This window comes from Salvelinus fontinalis, chromosome 27 (genome assembly GCF_029448725.1).
Source record: "Salvelinus fontinalis isolate EN_2023a chromosome 27, ASM2944872v1, whole genome shotgun sequence".
Lineage (NCBI taxonomy): Eukaryota > Metazoa > Chordata > Actinopteri > Salmoniformes > Salmonidae > Salvelinus > Salvelinus fontinalis.
This window is the reverse complement of record NC_074691.1, coordinates 27,288,069-27,309,279: the sequence shown is the minus strand read 5'-3', so window position 1 is coordinate 27,309,279 and position 21,211 is coordinate 27,288,069. Positions and strand designations below refer to the sequence as shown.

Sequence of the window (21,211 nt, the reverse complement as noted above, 5' to 3'; positions counted from 1 at the left end):
TCTGCATCAGTGAGGATAATTCATCACGGGTGTTTTTCCAGTTTTCCTCTCCCAACTCTGTACTCATCTCAGGACTGATAGCATGTTGTAGAATAACCGGCTTATTGGAGTAAATTACATTAGCACCATGTTGCCTGGTGCCCCAGGGTCTTCTCCTAAGCCTTTTGTTTTAAGTGGCAGCCATGTGTGAAGCGTTTCTCTACTCAGCCTGGGCTTTCAATCCTCTGGAATACACTGTTGGCAGATTCATCTCCTAATGGAGAGACCCACTGCAGGCTCTGTCCATGTGGATGACTTGTTAGCATTTCCTGTTAGCATCAATCTCAGTGTTATTTAATAAATCTATGTAGCAGTTAGTGAGCTAAATTCTGTTTAAGGGCATTACGCTAACAAGCTGAGTAGAAGGAGACAGTGAGGGAAGAGTCACAGTAGTGCAGTAAGAGGAGGGTGTGTGGTTAGCGTCTAGCAGACTTGCTTAGTCTCAGAAGTGTGTTGTGAGACCGAAGCGATCTAGGGCCCAATGTGAATCTCTGCTTTAGGTTGTCTGAGTCTACTGAGTGTTCTAGAGCAGGAAACCACACTGATGCAGTAAAATGAACTGTATTTTCCTGTCTGATTATAATCAATTTGAGCTTTTACCCTAGTCTTGTTCACTACTCATGCCCTGGCCCTGAAGCTTCTTTTACCCAGATCTGGGCCCAGCTAACCTTCCACATCTCGAGGGAGAAACACATACTGACCTATGATCAGCCTCTAGCGGTCAAATTCATTCGACCCCATCATTCACGCTCCAGTGGGCCTAGCGTGCATACCCAGGCTCCCCCAAAAAAACTCAGACATGGGCTTTTGACCTGAACTGCCCCCCACCCTGCTTCGGTCTCGCTCTCATATATATATATATATGTGTATATATGTGTATATATATGTGTGTGTGTGTGTGTGTGTGTGTGTGTGTGTGTGTGTGTGTGTGTGTGTGTGTGTGTGTGTGTGTGTGTGTGTGTGTGTGTGTGTGTGTGTGTGTGTATATTTGTCTCTACACGGGGGTGAACCATGGGCAGCATCATTCTTCATCACCATCAACATGCCCGGCTGAGCGTAAGGAAGAGAGAGAAAAACAACACACACCTGTGCTGTAATCACATGAGGATGGACAGCTGTGAGCAACCTCTGTAGAGTAGTAGAGGTACAACTGGATGAGTTAGACCTACTGCAGAGAGGGACAATTAGCTGTAAAGCAGTGGAGGCTCCTCAGATGAGGAAGGGGAGGACTATCCTCCTCAGTAAATTTCAGAAAAATTTAAATAGTGAAACAAAAAAAGTTATATTTTTTAGATAAAACTATACTAGATATGTTCATGTCATCAACACACTGTTTTGCAATGAAGATCTACCACAGCCCCAGTAGCACTCTGTTGGGTAGCACCATGGTGTAGCCGGAGCTAGACTCTGTCCTCCTCTGGGTACATTGACTTTAATAGAAAACCAAGGAGGGCTCATGGTTCTCACCCCCTTCCATAGACTTTCACAGTAATTTGGCAAATCTGAACATAATTCCATCCTCCTGATTCCTGCTTACAAGCTAAAATTAAAGCAGGAAGCACCAGTGACTAGATCAATAAAAAAAATGGTCAGATGAAGCAGATGCTAAGCTACAGGACTGTTTTGCTAGCACAGACTGGAATATGTTCTGGGATTCATCCAATGGCATTGAGGAGTACACCACATCTGACCGTACGTACATACCCCAACCAGAAGCCATGGATTACAGGCAGCATTCGCACTGAGCTAAAGGCTAGAGCTGCCGCTTTCAAGGAGCAGGACTCTAACCCTGGTATGGCAACTGCTTGGCCTCTGACCGCAAGAGGGTAGTGCGAACGGCCCAGTACATCACTGGGGCCAAGCTTCCAGCTGCCATCCAGGACCTCTATACCAGCCCGTGTGAGAGAAAGGCCCTAAAAATGTTCGAAGACTCCAGCCACCCTAGTCATAGACTGTTCTTGTTATGCTGGTGAATGAGGACCCAAAAGCGACTTAACATAAACAGAGTCTTTATTCCAGTCTTAAACAAAACGGTACTCCTGGATATATCTTAGGTGACACCTGCTCACACGCAGCATCTGATGAAGGTAAAAACACGACAGGGCGGAACAAGGACACAGAACAGCAAACATCAAACAAGGATCCGACAAGGACAGAAGCGGAAAACAGAGGGAGAAATAGGGACTCTAATCAGAGGGCAAAATAGGGGACAGGTGTGAAAGAGTAAATGAGGTAGTTAGGAGAATGAGGAACAGCTGGGAGCAGGAACGGAACGATAGAGAGAGAGAGCGAGAGAGGAAGAGAGGGAGTGGGAGAGAGAGGGATAGAAAGAGGGAAAGAACCAAATAAGACCAGCAGAGGGAAACGAATAGAAGGGAAGCACAGGGACAAGACATGATAATCAATGACAAAACATGACAGTACCCCCCCACTCACCGAGCGCCTCCTGGCGCACTCGAGGAGGAACCCTGGCGGCAACGGAGGAAATCATCAATCAACGAACGGTCCAGCACGTCCCGAGATGGAACCCAACTCCTCTCCTCAGGACCGTAACCCTCCCAATCCACTAAGTACTGGTGACCACGTCCCCGAGAACGCATGTCCATGATCTTCCGTACCCTGTAAATAGGTGCGCCCTCGACAAGGACGGGGGGGGGGGAGGGAAGACGAACGGGGGCGCGAAGAAAAGGCTTGACACAGGAGACATGGAAGACAGGGTGGACGCGACGAAGATGTCGCGGAAGAAGCAGTCGCACAGCGACAGGATTGACGACCTGAGAGACACGGAACGGACCAATGAACCGCGGAGTCAACTTGCGAGAAGCTGTCGTAAGGGGAAGGTTACGAGTGGAAAGCCACACTCTCTGACCGCGACAATACCTAGGACTCTTAATCCTACGTTTATTGGCGGCTCTCACAGTCTGCGCCCTGTAACGGCAAAGTGCAGACCTGACCCTCCTCCAGGTGCGCTCACAACGTTGGACAAAAACCTGAGCGGAGGGAACGCTGGACTCGGCGAGCTGGGACGAGAACAGAGGAGGCTGGTACCCAAGACTACTCTGAAACGGAGATAGCCCGGTAGCAGACGAAGGAAGCGAGTTGTGAGCATATTCTGCCCAGGGGAGCTGTTCTGCCCAAGACGCAGGGTTACGAAAAGAAAGGCTGCGTAATATGCGACCAATCGTCTGATTGGCCCTTTCTGCTTGACCGTTAGACTGGGGATGAAACCCGGAAGAGAGACTGACAGAAGCACCAATCAAACGACAGAACTCCCTCCAAAACTGTGACGTGAATTGCGGACCTCTGTCTGAAACGGCGTCTAACGGGAGGCCATGAATTCTAAACACATTCTCAATGATGATTTGTGCCGTCTCCTTAGCGGAAGGAAGCTTAGCGAGGGGAATGAAATGTGCCGCCTTAGAGAACCTATCGACAACCGTAAGAATCACAGTCTTCCCCGCAGACGAAGGCAGACCGGTAATAAAGTCTAAGGCGATGTGAGACCATGGTTGAGAAGGAATGGGAAGCGGTCTGAGACGACCGGCAGGAGGAGAGTTACCTGACTTAGTCTGCGCGCAGTCCGAACAAGCAGCCACGAAACGGCGCGTGTCACGCTCCTGAGTAGGCCACCAAAACCGCTGGCGAATAGAAGCAAGCGTACCCCGAACGCCGGGGTGGCCAGCTAACTTGGCAGAGTGAGCCCACTGAAGAACAGCCAGACGAGTAGAGACAGGAACGAACAGAAGGTTACTAGGACAAGCGCGCGGCGACGCAGTGTGAGTGAGCGCTTGCTTTACCTGTCTCTCAATTCCCCAGACAGTCAACCCGACAACACGCCCCTCAGGGAGAATCCCCTCGGGGTCGGTAGAAGCCACAGAAGAACCAAAGAGACGGGATAAGGCATCAGGCTTGGTGTTCTTATTTCCCGGGCGATAAGAAATCACGAACTCGAAACGAGCGAAAAACAACGCCCAACGAGCTTGACGTGCATTAAGTCGTTTGGCAGAACGGATGTACTCAAGGTTCTTATGGTCAGTCCAAACGACAAAAGGGACGGTCGCCCCCTCCAACCACTGTCGCCATTCACCTAGGGCTAAGCGGATGGCGAGCAGTTCGCGGTTACCCACATCATAGTTGCGTTCCGATGACGACAGGCGATGAGAAAAATAAGCGCAAGGATGGACCTTATCGTCAGAATGGAAGCGCTGGGACAGAATGGCTCCCACGCCCACCTCTGAAGCGTCAACCTCGACAATAAATTGTTTAGTGACGTCAGGAGTAACAAGGATAGGAGCGGACGTAAAACGCTTCTTGAGGAGATCAAAAGCTCCCTGGGCGGAACCGGACCACTTAAAGCACGTCTTGACAGAAGTCAGAGCTGTGAGAGGAGCAGCCACTTGACCGAAATTACGAATGAAACGCCGATAGAAATTAGCGAAACCGAGAAAGCGCTGCAACTCGACACGTGACTTAGGAACGGGCCAATCGCTGACAGCCTGGACCTTAGCGGGATCCATCTGAATGCCTTCAGCGGAAATAACAGAACCGAGAAATGTGACAGAGGAGACATGAAAGGCGCACTTCTCAGCCTTCACGTAGAGACAATTCTCTAAAAGGCGCTGGAGTACACGTCGAACGTGCTGAACATGAATCTCGAGTGACGGTGAAAAAATCAGGATATCGTCAAGGTAAACGAAAACAAAGATGTTCAGCATGTCTCTCAGTACATCATTAACTAATGCCTGAAAGACAGCTGGAGCATTAGCGAGACCGAACGGCAGAACCCGGTATTCAAAATGCCCTAACGGAGTGTTAAACGCCGTTTTCCACTCGTCCCCCTCTCTGATGCGCACGAGATGGTAAGCGTTACGAAGGTCCAACTTAGTAAAGCACCTGGCTCCCTGCAGAATCTCGAAGGCTGACGACATAAGGGGAAGCGGATAACGATTCTTAACCGTTATGTCATTCAGCCCTCGATAATCCACGCAGGGACGCAGCGTACCGTCCTTCTTCTTAACAAAAAAAACCCCCGCTCCGGCGGGAGAGGAAGAAGGCACCACGGTACCGGCGTCAAGAGAAACAGACAGATAATCCTCGAGAGCCTTACGTTCGGGAGCCGACAGAGAGTATAGTCTACCCCGAGGAGGAGTGGTTCCCGGAAGGAGATCAATACAACAATCATACGACCGGTGAGGAGGAAGGGAGTTGGCTCTGGACCGACTGAAGACCGTGCGCAGATCATGATATTCCTCCGGCACTCCTGTCAAATCACCAGGTTCCTCCTGAGAAGAGGGGACAGAAGAAACAGGGGGGATAGCAGACATTAAACACTTCACATGACAAGAAACGTTCCAGGATAGGATAGAATTACTAGACCAATTTATAGAAGGATTATGACATACTAGCCAGGGATGACCCAAAACAACAGGTGTAAAAGGTGAACGAAAAATCAAAAAGGAAATGGTCTCACTGTGGTTACCAGATACTGTGAGGGTTAAAGGTAGTGTCTCACATCTGATACTGGGGAGAAGACTACCATCTAAGGCGAACATGGGCGTGGGCTTCCCTAACTGTCTGAGAGGAATGTCATGCTTCCGAGCCCATGCTTCGTCCATAAAACAACCCTCAGCCCCAGAGTCTATCAAGGCACTGCAGGAAGCAGCCGAACCAGACCAGCGTAGATGGACCAACAATGTAGTACAGGATCTTGATGGAGAGACCTGAGTAGTAGCGCTCACCAGTAGCCCTCCGCTTACTGATGAGCTCTGTCTTTTACTGGACATGAAATAACAAAATGTCCAGCAGAACCGCAATAGAGGCAAAGGCGGTTGGTGATTCTCCGTTCCCTCTCCTTAGTCGAGATGCGAATACCTCCCAGCTGCATGGGCTCAGTCTCTGAGCCGGTGGGAGGAGATGGTTGAGATGCGGAGAGGGGGAACACCGTTAACGCGAGCTCTCCTCCACGAGCTCGGTGACGAAGATCTACCCGTCGTTCTATGCGGATGGCGAGTGCAATCAAAGAGTCCACGCTGGAAGGAACCTCCCGGGAGAGAATCTCATCTTTAACCTCAGCGTGGAGTCCCTCCAGAAAACGAGCGAGCAACGCCGGCTCGTTCCAGTCACTGGAGGCAGCAAGAGTGCGAAACTCTATAGAGTAATCCGTTATGGATCGATCACCTTGACATAGGGAAGCCAGGGCCCTGGAAGCCTCCTTCCCAAAAACTGAACGATCAAAAACCCGTATCATCTCCTCTTTAAAGCTCTGATAATCGTTAGTACACTCAGCCCTTGCCTCCCAGATAGCTGTGCCCCACTCCCGAGCCCGACCAGTAAGGAGTGATATGACGTAGGCGATCCGAGCTCTCTCTCTTGAGTATGTGTTGGGCTGGAGAGAAAACACAATATCACACTGGGTGAGAAAGGAGCGGCACTCAGTGGGTTGCCCAGAGTAACATGGTGGGTTATTAACCCTAGGTTCCGAAGACTCGGAAGACCAGGAAGTAGCAGGTGGCACGAGACGAAGACTCTGAAACTGTCCTGAGAGGTTGGAGACCTGAGCGGCCAGGGTCTCAACGGCATGACGAGCAGCAGACAATTCCTGCTCGTGTCTGCCGAGCATTGCTCCCTGGATCTTGATGGCAGTGTTGCGAGAATCCGTAGTCGCTGGGTCCATTATTGGTCGGATCCTTCTGTTATGCTGGTGAATGAGGACCCACAAGCGACTTAACATAAACAGAGTCTTTATTCCAGTCTTAAACAAAACGGTACTCCTGGATATATCTTAGGTGACACCTGCTCACACGCAGCATCTGATGAAGGCAAAAACACGACAGGGCGGAACAAGGACACAGAACAGCAAACATCAAACAAGGATCCGACAAGGACAGAAGCGGAAAACAGAGGGAGAAATAGGGACTCTAATCAGAGGGCAAAATAGGGGACAGGTGTGAAAGAGTAAATGAGGTAGTTAGGAGAATGAGGAACAGCTGGGAGCAGGAACGGAACGATAGAGAGAGAGAGCGAGAGAGGAAGAGAGGGAGGGGGAGAGAGAGGGATAGAAAGAGGGAAAGAACCAAATAAGACCAGCAGAGAGAAACGAATAGAAGGGAAGCACAGGGACAAGACATGATAATCAATGACAAAACATGACAGTTCTCTCTGCAGTTCTGGCAAGCAGTACTGGAGCGCCAAGTCTAGGTCCAAGAGGCTTCTAAACAGCTTCTACTCCCAAGCCTTAAGACTCCTGAACATCTAGTCAAATGGCTACCAAGACTATTTGCATCCCACACCACTGCCACTCTCTGTTGTCATCTATGCATAGTCACTTTCAATTAACTCTACCTACGTGTACATACTAACTCAACTAACCGGTGCCACCGCACATTGACTCTGTACTGGTACCACCCTGTATATGTTGTTATTTTTTACTGCCTCTCTTTAATTACTTGTTACTTTTATCTCTAATTCGTACCCGTATTTTTGGAAACTGCACTGTTGGTTAGGGGCTCTTAAGTAAGCATTTCACTGTAAGGTCTACACCAGTTGTATTCAGCACATGTGACAAATAAAATTTGATTTGATTTAATTATGATAGCATGAACTGACATGTTGTCCACCCAATCAAAGTATCAGAGAATTAATCTAGTTCTGAAAGCATAATTTACAGCTAGCTAGCACTGCAGTACATAAACTGTGGTGAGTCGTTGACTCAAAAAGAGAGAAAGACAAGTGAACAGTTTTGAACAAATTAATTTCTTCCAAAATGAAGGAGAGAGAGACAGAAAGAGATACTAGATACAATATTACTTAGCTAGCATGTAATGCAGCTAGCTCATTTAGCCTATTCAAACACCCTGCTCAAACAGAGAGGGATGCTATGTTAGCTAGCTGGCTATGGCTAGCCAACACTGGAGCTCTTCCAAGTCAATGAAAGCTTTTGGTTTTATTAATTTATCGCTACCGGGGCCTACAAGTGTAACTGCTTAACTACTTGCTGCTGACTGTACACTGTACTGTAGGATTGTAGCGAGTTTACTAAAGCGTTAGTTCTAGTAGATGTGTTGACTACGACATGAAAACAATGTAGACTGTGTGTAGTGGTTAGCAGTCATGACATGAAGGTTTGGCTTGGGAAGTTTTTTTTGTCTTGTAACAGACAGCTGATGTGTTGTGCACTGAAGTCCACAAGCGAAGGGAAAAGGTGTGAGGAGGAGAGCGCATACATACAGTATATCACAAAAGTGAGTACACCCCTCACATTTTTGTAAATATTTGAGTATATCTTTTCATGTGACAACACTGAAGAAATGACACTTTGCTACAATGTAAAGTAGTGAGTGTACAGCTTGTATAACAGTGTACATTTGCTGTCCCCTCAAAATAACTCAACACACAGCCATTAAGGTCTAAACCGCTGGCAACAAAAGTGAGTACACCCCTAAGTGAAAATGTCCAAATTGGGCCCAAAGTGTCAATATTTTGTGTGGCCACCATCATTTCCCAGCACTGCCTTAACCCTCTTGGGCATGGAGTTCACCAGAGCTTCACAGGTTGCCACTGGAGTCCTCTTCCACTCCTCCATGACGACATCACAGAGCTGGTGGATGTTAGAGACCTTGCACTCCTCCACCTTCCATTTGAGGATGCCCCACAGATGCTCAATAGGGTTTAGGTCTGGAGACATGCTTGGCCAGTCCATCACCTTTACCCTCAGCTTCTTTAGCAAGGCAGTGGTCGTCTTGGAGGTGTGTTTGGGGTCGTTATCATGTTGGAATACTGCCCTGCGGCCCAGTCTCCGAAGGGAGGGGATCATGCTCTGCTTCAGTATGTCACAGTACATGTTGGCATTCATGGTTCCCTCAATGAACTGTAGCTCCCCAGTGCCGGCAGCACTCATGCAGCCCCAGACCATGACACTCCCACCACCATGCTTGACTGTAGGCAAGACACTTTGTACTCCTCACCTGGTTGCCGCCACACACGCTTGACACCATCTGAAAAAGTTTATCTTGGTCTCATCAGACCACAGGACATGGTTCCAGTAATCCATGTCCTTAGTCTGCTTGTCTTCAGCTTTCTTGTGCATCATCTTCAGAAGAGGCTTCCTTCTGGGACGATAGCCATGCAGACCAATTTGATGCAGTGTACGGCGTATGGTCTGAGCACTGACAGGCTGACCCCCCACCCCTTCAACCTCTGCAGCAATGCTGGCAGCACTCATACGTCTATTTCCCAAAGACAACCTCTGGATATGGCGCTGAGCAAGTGCACTCAACTTCTTTGGTCGACCATGGCGAGGCCTGTTCTGAGTGGAACCTGTCCAGTTAAACCGTTGTATGGTCTTGGCCACAGTGCTGCAGCTCAGTTTCAGGGTCTTGGCAATCTTTTTATAGCCCAGGGCATCTTTATGTAGAGCAACAATTCTTTTTTTCAGATCCTCAGAGAGTTCTTTGCCATGAGGTGCCATGTTGAACTTCAGTATGAACCAGTCAGTATGAGGGAGTGTGAGAGCGATGACACCAAATTTAACACACCTGCTCCCCATTCACACCTGAGACCTTGTAACACTAACCAGTCACATGACACCGGGGAGGGAAAATGGTTAATTGGGCCCAATTTGGACATTTTCACTTAGGGGTGTACTCACTTTTGTTGCCAGCGGTTTAGACCTTAATGGCTGTGTGTTGAGTTATTTTGAGGGGACAGCAAATGTACACTGTTATACAAGCTGTACACTCACTACTTTACATTGTAGCAAAGTGTCATTTCTTCAGTGTTGTCACATAAAAAGATATACTCAAATATTTACAAAAATGTGAGGGGTGTACTCACTTTTGTGATATACTGTAGGTGCGACAAGGAATTACATATACAGCAAGCTGTTTGTATGTGGCTGATATGAAAGTGAACTGTGTTTGCGTGTGATCAGGGGTGTAGTCATTGTGCCGATTCTGTTGAAAAACCTTTCTTAAACAGAAGCAAACGGAACGAAACGGGCATAAACATACCTCAATTTGTCAAATAGAATAAAAACTGTTTCCACTAAAAGCGATTCTGCTTGCTTCTGGGTTGTTGGATTTAGACATTTGTTTTAGGTGTTTTGATGTTTAATGAGGACAGACTACCTGCAATGCTATCAAATATAGATTAATAGGCATGATACCTGCAGACGCTGTTCATTTGAACCATCATCCTCAAAACAAAGCAGAACCCATGACTATGAAAACCAGGCCAAAGACCTCACAGATATTACATTGTGTGTATGATAAGACGGCCAATTTGGGTGATTATTGCATTAAACGGGCAGAAATCAATGGGGGAAGTGTCTGTGCGTGTGTGTGTGTGCGTTAGGAAAAGGGGAAAGGGGATACCTAGTCAGTTGCACAACTCTAGTGTGTGTGTGTCTCAGCACTACTATCCTGACTCTGTTAAAACTGATACCCTGTCTCTCTGAGCTCATCCAGATGGCGTCTGGATCGATTCAGATTTACCCAGGTTTGTAAAATTAAAGCGAGAGAAGGGATACAGATACACAGTACAATGTTGTCCAAAAAGCTGAGGAGAAGTGCATAGAAATAAATAAAATGTCTCTTCTCTCAATTCTTAATTTTTTTACTCAAAATATTCACAAAATGATAATTCCCCAGTTATACGTTATAGGATTTCCAATGTGAATTGTGTGAATTAATTTGGACGTTGCAGCTTTGACTTTCTTCTTGTAATGATTGAGATGTACTAACTGTTCTTCTTGTCTTCTACAGCGCCCCCTACGGTCCGCATTGTCCACTCGGGACACGCCTGTAACGTTGAGGAAGAGCGCCACGCGGAGAGGGTGTACACAATCCGGGAGGGAGAGACGCTTGAACTCACCTGTCTTGTCACAGGACACCCACGGCCACAGGTCAGTCAACCTGCCAATCACTCAGTTTAGCCAATCAGGACGCAGACGTTTCACTTCACCCACCAATCACTCTGTTGAGCCAATTAGAACTCTTACTGTACTCACCAATTACTCTCTTTCTGAACACTTTGGTACCCAGGTCAGAAGATATCCAGTTCTCTTAGATTTTATAATCGCATGTTTTGAGCACAATAGTACGATCATTAGTAGAGGCAACAATGGGTCTTTCTATAAAGGGGAAAACTTGTGAAATCAGGATCAAATTTTCTAAATGGTTTGATATACTGTACAATGCATTCGGAAAGTATTATGTTTAAGTATTATGTTACAGCTAGGGACATTTTTTACATTTTTGGCTGATACTGATATCCAATATTTTTCTTCCCCAAAAAATGATACCGATAACCATTATCTTTAATTTTAGCGGCCTTTTAAGCATGCTAGTACAGTTATATAGCTGAAACACACACACACACTGACCAAAAAGTTATTTTGTTGGCATTTACTTATGTCTCCATTACCAGTAAAACAAAATCAAAACCTATTTATTTCACTTACTTGCTGTGCTGTTTCGTTGTTAATTTGTTCAGTCTCAACCAGGATTTCATCATACATGTCAAGCAGTGAAGTTTCAGCTCTGTCTGTCCGTGGCCTCTCTTCATCGGTGCGCACTGTCACTGTGTCTGTTTCCATCTTGTCCAGCTGTGTCTAACATTTCACGTAAACCCTGTTTCTTGTCTGTATCGAAGTAGCGGTCCTTGTACCTAGCATCGCCATGGTGGCAACACGGTATCGGCTCAGAGAGAATTCCACCGAATTGCTTGTTCACAGCCTCTAGTAAAGTACTTCTCCAAGTTAACCCGACGGTCTGTATTGGCATTTTTGTTGATCAGGCGTTTCAATAACATGACAGGGTATCACGTCTGCTGCAGACACAGTTGAGCTTATTTCTCGAGTCAGTTGTTCAAATGGTGCTAGGAGTGTTCATGTTCCCAAGTTTCAAACATGTTCTCAAATGCCATTGAAATGGCAGCAGCGGTATGAGAACCAGCACATTCTTGAGCATGCAATACAGCTTTCCTCAGTACAAAATCATTGTTGACCCACTGTGCTGTTCGACTCATAATGCTCATGGGGCTGACGTCGCTGGGCCAAATGTCAGTTGTGAAGCTAATAGCAGTGACGCCCATAGCAAGTAGCTCATGAATGTGAGTTTCAATACTGTGTAACTCCGGTAGGGCAACATCTGAAAAATAGTGCCTACTTGGTAGAGTGTACCGGTGCTCTACCAGTCGGCGAAAGCCAACATCATCCACAACAGAGAATGGTTGATTGTCAAGGGCAATGAAATCCATTATTAATTACTCTTTCAAATGACTGCTCGACTTGTTGACTGCTCGATCCACACAGCAGACATTGTGGGCTAGGTTAGGAAAACTGTGTCCCTAGTTACCAGCCTCATTCTAAAATGGATGAATTCGTTTTTTTCTTCTCATTATTCTACACACAATATCCCATAATAACAAAGTAATAAAAAAGTAAAATTTGCGCAAATGTGTAAAAATAAAAACTGAAATATTACATTTACATAAGTATTCAGCCCCGTCACTCAGTACTTTTTTGAAACACCTTTGGCAGCAAATACAGCCTCGAGTCTTCTTGGGTATGAATCTACAAGCTTAGCACACCTGTATTTGGGGAGGTTGTCCTATTCTTCTATGCAGATCCTCTCAAGCTCTGTCAGGTTGGATGAGGAGCGTCGCTGCACAGCAAATTTCAGGTCTCTCCAGAGATGTTCGATCGGGTTTAGCTCTGGGCTCTGCCTGGGGAACTCAAGGACATTCAGAGACTTGTCCAAAAGCCACTCCTGCGTTGTCTTGGCTGTGTGCTTAGGGTCATTGTCCTGTTAGAAGGTGAACCATCGCCCCTGTATGAGGTCCTGAGCGCTTTGGAGCAGGTTTTCATCAAGGATCTCTCTGTACTTTGCTCCATTCATCTTCCCTTTGGTCCTGACTGGTCTCCCAGTCCCTGCTGCTGAAAAACATCCCCACAGCATGATCCTGCCACAACCATGCTTCACTGTAAGGATGGTGCCAGGTTTCCTCCAGATGTGACGCTTGGCATTCAGGCCAAAGAGTTCAATGTTGGCTTCATCAGACCAGAGAATCTTGTTTCTCATGGTCTGAGAGTCCTTTAGGTGCCTTTTGGAAAACTCCAAGTGGGCTGACGTGCATTTTACTGAGGAGTGGCTTCCGTCTGGCCTCTCTACCATAAAAGCCTGATTGGTGGAGTACTGCAGTGATGGTTATCTTTCTGGAAGGTTCTCCCATCTCCACAGAAGAACTCTGGAGCTATGTCAGAGTGACCATCGGGTTCTTGGTCACCTCCCTGACCAAGACCATTCTCCCCCGATTGCTAATTTTGGCCAGGTGGCCAGCTCTAGGAAGAGTCTTGGTTGTGCCAAACTTTTTCCATTTAAGAATGATGGAGCGAGCCTCTTGGACTTTCAATAATGCAGAAATATTTTGGTACCCTTCCCCAGATCTGTGCCTCAACACAATCCTGTCTCGGAGCTCTACGGACAATTCCTTCGACCTCATGGCTTGGATTTTGCTCTGACATGCACTGTCAACTGTGGGACCTTATACAGTGGCGTGCGAAAGTATTCACCCACCTTGGCATTTTTCCTATTTTGTTGCCTTACAACCTGGACTTAAACTACATTTTTAGGGGGTTTGAATCATTTGATTTGCACATGCCTACCACTTTGAAGATGCAAAATATTTTTATTGTGAAACAAATAAGAATAAGTAAAAAAAAACAGAAAACTTTAGCGCCCATAACTATTCACCCCCCATTTTTAATACTTTGTAGAGCTACCTTTTGCAGCAATTACAGATGCAAGTCTCTTAGGGTATGTCTCTATAAGCTTGGCACATCTAGCTACTGGGATTTTTGCCCATTATTCAAGGCACAACTGCTCCAGCTCCTTCAAGTTGGATGGGTTCCGCTGGTGTACAGCAATCTTTAAGTCATACAACAGATTTTCAATTGGATTGAGGTCTGGGCTTTAACTAGGCCATTCCAAGACATTTAAATATTTCACTTTAAACCACTTGTTGTTGCTTTATCAGTATGCTTGGGGTCATTGTCCTGCTAGAAGGTTGAACCTCTGTCCCTGTCTCAAATCTCTGGAAGACTGAGACATGTTTTCCTCAAGAATTGCCCTGTATTTAGTGCCATCTATCACTCCTTCAATTCTGACCAGTTTCCCAGTCCCTGCCGATGAAAAACATCCCCACAGCATGATGCTGCCACCACCATGCTTCACTGTGGGGATGGTGTTCTCAGGGTGATGAGAGGTGTTGTATTTGCGCCAGACATATCGTTTTCCTTAATGGCAAAAAGCTCAACTTTAGTTTCATCTGACCAGAGTACCTTCTTCCATATGTTTGGGGAGTCTTCCACATGCCTTTTGGCGAACACCAAACTGAGTTTGATTAATTTTTTCTTTAAGCAATGGCTTTTTTTCTGGACACTGGCTTTTTTCTGGCCACTCTTCCGTAAACCCGGCAGGTAGCCTAGTGGTTAGAGTGTTGGACTAGTAACCGAAAGGTTGCAATTTTGAATCCCCGAGCTGAGAAGGTAAAAATCTGTCTTTCTGCCCCTGAACAAGACAGTTAACCTGCTGTTCCTAGGTTGTCATTGAAAATAAGAATTTGTTCTTAACTGACTTGCCTTATTAAATAAAGGTAAAATAAAAAAATAAGAAATAAGATCCCAGCTCTGTGGAGTGTATGGCTTAAAGTGGTCCTATGGACAGATACTCCAATCTCCGCTGTGGAGCTTTGCAGCTCATTCAGGGTTATATTTAGTCTCTTTTTTTCCTTTCTGATTAATTCCCTCCTTGTCTGGTCCATGAGTTTTGGTGGGCGGACCTCTCTTGGCAGGTTTGTTGTGGTGCCATATTCTTTCACATTTTTAATACCGTATTTAATTGTGCTCTGTGGGATGTTCAAAGTTTCATATATTTTTTACAACCCAACCCTGATCAGTACTTCTCCACACCTTTGTCCCTGAGCTGTTTGGAGAGCTCCTTGGTCTTCATGGTGCCGCTTGCTTGGTGGTGCCGCTCACTTAGTGGTGTTGCAGATTCTGGGGCCTTTCAGAACAGGTGTATATATACTGAGATCATTTGACAGATCATGTGACACTTAGATTGCACACAGGTGGACTTTATTTAACTAATTATGTGACTTCTGAAGGTAATTGGTTGCACCAGATCTTATTTAGGGGCTTCATAGCAAAGGGGGTGAATAGATATGCACGCACCACTTTTCCTTTTATTTATTCATTTTTTGAAAGAAGTTATTTTTTCATTTCTCTTCAACAAATTGGACTATTTTGTGTATGTCCATTACATGAAATCCAAATAAAAATATATTTAAATTACAGGTTGTAATGCAACAAAATAGGAAAAACGCCAAGGGGGTGAATACTTTTGCAAGGCACTGTATAGACAGGTATGTGCCTTTCCAAATCATGTACAATCAATTGAATTTACCACAGGTGGACTCCAATCAAATTGTAGAAACATCTCAAGGATGATCAATGGAAACAGGAAGCACCGGAGCTCATTTTCAAGTCTCATAACAAAGGGTCTGAATACCTAGCTAAAATGACAAAAAACAAGTTTTCACACTGTCGTTATGGGGTATTGTTTGTAGATTTATGAGGGGAAAAAATAATTTCATACATTTTAGAATAAGGCTGCAACGCAACAAATTGTGAAAAAAGTCAAGAGGTCTGAATACTTTCCGAATGCACTGTACATTAGAATATGATTTTTTTGCAACTTTACATGTGTAGTTACAGGAATAAAAGTCTAAACACCATAACTCCACCTAACAGCAACAACAAAACATAAAAAACATTAACATATCATTCAAAATGTCACATGAAAATTGTACACCGCATATTTCTTTGTCATGCCTAGTATTCAGGTCTGTTTGTGCACAGACCGCCCTCCCTCGTCTTACCGGAGTGTGCTGTTCTATCCTGCCAGTGCAGCGTGTATCCCGCTAGCTGAATATCCATGTCGTCATTCAGCCACGATTCTGTGAAGCATAGGATATTACAGTTTTTGATGTCCCGTTGTTAGGATATTCGTGATCTTACCTCGTCTAGTTTATTGTCCAATGATTGCACGTTGGCGAGTAATATTGACGGTAACGGCAGCTTTCCTACTCGCCTTCTGCGGATCCGGACGAGGCATCTGGCTCTTCGTCCTCTGCGTCGCTTCCTTTTGCAAATAATTGGGATGTCTGCCCTGTTGGGTGTTTGGAAAATACTGTGTGAGTCCTGCTTGCTGCTGTTGTTGTTGAAAAAATATTTGTCTAATCCGAGGTGAGTGATTGCTGTCCTGATATCCAGAAGCTATTTTCTTCCGTAAGATACGGTTGCAGAAACATTATGTACAAAATAATTTACAAATATCGCGAAAAACCCCCACATAATAGCACAATTGGTTAGGAGACCGTAAAACGGCAGCCGTCTTCTCCGCAGCCATTTTCATAGCCTACAAGCCACTGATGCACACCTTTGGAACATCTACATTTTAAAAAGTCTAATAAATCCATGTAATATTGCCTTCACCGTCACAATAAATCCATTATTTATTTTAGACAGGTCTAAAGAAACATGATATGAAGAAAATGTAGTTTTAAGAAGAACAGAATAGCATATACTCTTAGTTGTTGTTATGCTCCTCATTTGTAGAATGACCGGACCAAGGTACAGCGTTATTAATGTTCCACCAAAAAAACAATAAACAACACAACGAACGTAAAGCTTCGTAGTGCAAAACATGCAACAAACAAAGACAAGATCCCACAAAACCCAAAAGGAAACTGACAACTTATATCTGATTCCCAATCAGAGACAACGATAGACAGCTGCCTCCGATTGGGAGTCAAACACACCAACATAGAAACAGAAAACCTAAAATGCCCACCCGAATCACACCCTGACCTAACCAAATAGAGAAATAAAAAGGCTCTCTAAGGTCAGGGCGTGACAGTTGTCCTTATGTTAGGCCCTGATATGGCTACGCCACATGGCTGTGGGCTACACTAGTTCATTTAGCAGACAAGATTTGTTTTATAGTATTAAGAATACAATTGATCAAAGCTTAATAAAATAGAAAGGATATTTTTTCCCAAACATTTCAAAGGAAGTGCGAACATGAGGCTGTGTTGAGCGGTTAACAAAGAAACTTGTCCTTCCATATGCTTAATTTATGCAACTTTAGTTGTGATACAAGCATTGGGCTATATGTTTAGATTTTTTGTACATTCTAGGGCTGCATGATGCGACTTTTTTCAAATAATCAGAGTCCCATGAAAGGCATGAGCTCTGATTTGTTTCTTGTGTAAGCTGCACACACTTCATTATTCTTTCATTCACAATTTGACAAGCACTTGATAAGGTTCTCACCAGGCCTCAAATTTCCCGGCAACATCCCCCTTGTGTGGTGGCAATGCAACTCAAAAAAATCCATGCCTATTGCGGCCAAAGTGGCCATTGTGCCCTTGGGCTGAATATAATAATTATAATTCCCTTCTCCCGGCTGCCATGCTGTGAAGCACCTCTCACTCACATGGCTCTGTCAGATATCTACATTCTTATTAGCCAATTCCTGTCACGTTATTGGGTCCTTCTCACAGACATTTCAGCAAGAAGTAGGCTACAAGTAAATGAAGACAGACATGTCAGGGATGCAACTGCGCGTGTCCCTCTTCCCGAATGTTGAGGTGCATATTGAAGATGTTAGAACTGTCCACATTTATCCTACTTTTATCAGCCAACAAGATGAGTGGATCTAACAATCAGCAAAAACACTTGCCTATGTCAATCTACTATCCCCCATAGTACAAAAGTTGATCAATTATATTGGTAAATTTGTCCTTCTGTGCAAACCATGACAAGAAACAGAAACAATAACTCCAGGGGAAGGAACCAAAGGGTGTGACAGATATAGGGAAGGCAATCAGGAAGGTGATGAAGTCCAGGTGAGTCTGATGACACAGGAAGCCGCGCAGGTCCTAATCCAGGCACTTGTCATCTCCCGTCTGGATTACTGCAACTCGCTGTTGGCTGGGCTCCCTGCCTGTGCCATTAAACCCCTACAACTCATCCAGAACGCCGCAGCCCGTCTGGTGTTCAACCTTCCCAAGTTCTCTCACGTCACCCCGCTCCTCCGCTCTCTCCACTGGCTTCCAGTTGAAGCTTGCATCCGCTACAAGACCATGGTGCTTGCCTACGGAGCTGTGAGGGGAACGGCACCTCAGTACCTTCAGGCGCTGATCAGGCCCTACACCCAAACAAGGGCACTGCGTTCATCCACCTCTGGCCTGCTCGCCTCCCTACCACTGAGGAAGTACAGTTCCCGCTCAGCCCAGTCAAAACTGTTCGCTGCTCTGGCACCCCAATGGTGGAACAAACTCCCTCACGACGCCAGGACATCGGAGTCAATCACCACCTTCCGGAGACACCTGAAACCCCACCTCTTTAAGGAATACCTAGGATAGGATAAAGCAATCCTTCTGAACCCCCCCCCTTAAAAGATTTAGATCCACTATTGTAAAGTGGCTGTTCCACTGGATGTCATAAGGTGAATGCACCAATTTGTAAGTCGCTCTGGATAAGAGCGTCTGCTAAATGACTTAAATGTAAATGTAAATGATGAGGCTCTAGTGCACGTAACGATGGTGACAGGTATGCGTAATAATAAGCAGCCTGGTGACCTAGAGCGCTGGAGACGAAGTATACGTGACAGTACCCCCTTCCTGACATGCGGCTCCAGCCGCAGGACACCGACCAAAGGGATGATCCCGGGGACCAGGAGTGGACCGGTTGCCTCTGCTGAGGTGCGGGAACCTGACGAGCCGGCTGAGGTGGGGGAACCTGACGAGCCGGCTGAGGCATGGAAGCCTGACGAGCTAGCTGAGGCATCCTCGATTGACTCAGCAACAGGCCAACCGAGTCTTGTGAACTTGACGTTATGGCTGAAGCATGGAAGCCTGACGAACCGGCTGATGCATCCTCAGTTGCTCCAGCAGCGGCACCCGAACCCGAACCCGACGAGGCGTTATTCTGTAACGTGTACCCTGGGAGTCGGGAAGCAAGTAGAGGGAGTGAATAATTTTAATAAATGAACGAACACGGACAAAACAAGTAACATGAGCAGTGTACAGACACGAAACAGAAACAATAACGCCTGGAGAAGAAACCAAAGGGAGTGACAGATATAGGGAAGGTAATCAGGGAGGTGATGAAGTCCAGGTGAGTCTGATGAAGCGCTGGTGCACGTAACGATGGTGACATGTATGCATAATAATAAGCAGCATGGTGACCTAGAGCGCCGGAGAGGGAGTATATGTGACAAGAACACTTTTCCCGTGGTTCATTTTCATGCCAACCAGGTACTCCTGTACTCAATGTGCTTGATATTAGAAAGGTTTACCAATAAATATACAGTTGAAATCGGAAGTTTACATACACTTAGGTTGGAGTCATTAAAACTCATTTCTCAACCACTTTACGCATTTCTTGTTTACAAACTATAGTTTTGGTAAGTCGGTTAGGACATTTACTTTGTGCATGACAGGACCACGTATCCGTCATACCACTCAGGAAGGAGACGCATTCTGTCTCCTAGAGATGAATGTACTTTGGTGTGAAAATCAATCTCAGAACAACAGCAAAGGACCTTGTGAAGATGCTGGAGGAATCAGATATAAAAGTATCTATAGTAAAAATAAAAAATTAAGGATCACAGTAAAGCGAGTCCTATATCGACATAACCTGAAAGGCCGCTCAGCAAGGGAGAAGCCACTGCTCCAAAACCGCCATAAAAATGCCAGACTATGGTTTGCAACTGCACATGGGGACAAAGATCGTACTTTTTGGAGAAATGTCCCCTGGTCTGATGAAACAAAAATATAACTGTTTGGCAATAATGACCATTGTTATGTTTGGAGGAAAAACGGAGAGGCTTGCAAGCCGAAGAACACCATCCCAACCATGAAGCACGGGGGTGGCAGCATCATGTTGTGGGGGTGCTTTGCAGCATGAGGGACTTGTGCACTTCACAAAATAGATGGCATCATGAGGTAGGAAAATTATGTGGATATATTGATGCAACATCTCAAGACTTCAGTCAGGAAGTTAAAGCTTGGTCGCAAATGGGTCTTCCAAATGGACAATGACCCCAAGCATACTTCCAAAGTTGTGGCAAAATGGCTTAAGGACAACAAAGTCAAGATTTTGGAGGGGCCATCACAAAGCCCTGACCTCAATCCTATAGAAAAGTTGTGGGTAGAACTGAAAAGTCGTGTGTGAGCAAGGAGGCCTACAAACCTGACTCAGTAACACCAGCTCTGTCAGGAGGAATGGGACAAAATTCACCCAACTTATTATGGGAAGCTTGTGGAAGGCTTCCCGAAACGTTTGACCCAAGTTAAACTATTTAAAGGCAATGCAACTAAATTCTAATTGAGTGTATGTAAACTTCTGACCCACTGGGAATGTGATGAAAGAAATAAAAGCTGAAATAAATCATTCTCTCTACTATTATTCTGACATTTCATATTCTTAAAATAAAGTGATGGCCATAACTGACCTATGACAGGGAATTTTTACTAGGATTAAATGTCAGGAATTGTGAAAAACTGAGTTTACATATATTTGGCTGAGGTGTATGTAAACTTCCAACGTCAACTGTAGTAGGCCTAGCCTATAGGAAGCTGATGGGATCCTCACCTTTTTAATAGAGGCCATCAAAACTTTGTTTTCTCACGCAATTGCATAGCCTATGCTATGCAAATGTTGCGCAACATGAGCTCACAGGCTCTCATGAAGTGTTTGATTTGAGAGTGATTAGAGGGACAATAGAGGGCTGAGTACCAGGGAGTTAGCAAGTTCAGTAGGCTAATAATGACCATCAGCAGTATCAGAGTTTGGAGAAGCCTAATTACTGTGATTAAACGTTCACATGGAATTTGACCGCTGTCATGACTCGTGACTGCCATTGTGGCGGTAATACGGTTACCATAACAGCCCTAGGATAGATGTGAGACTATTTTCTTCCCCCCCCCAATTTTGACGGTGAAGAAATAGAACACATTTTCAGTGCAGCCCTCCGGACCTCATGAAGACCGAATGCGGCCCCCGGGACAAAATTAGGTTGACATCCCTGGTCTAGACACTTGT

The 21,211-nt window shown here is 45.5% G+C and overlaps 1 protein-coding gene across 4 annotated transcripts in view; it reads left to right on the top strand.

Moving 5' to 3' along the window:
* Positions 1-21,211, top strand: part of LOC129825376 (MAM domain-containing glycosylphosphatidylinositol anchor protein 2-like) — a 416,697-nt gene that overhangs the window by 117,124 nt on the left and 278,362 nt on the right. For all 4 annotated transcript variants that reach the window (XM_055885438.1, XM_055885439.1, XM_055885437.1 and 1 more), the window contains exon 2: positions 10,800-10,939. In XM_055885438.1, coding sequence (XP_055741413.1) covers positions 10,800-10,939 — 140 coding nt within the window. The remainder of the gene's footprint in view (positions 1-10,799; positions 10,940-21,211) is intronic.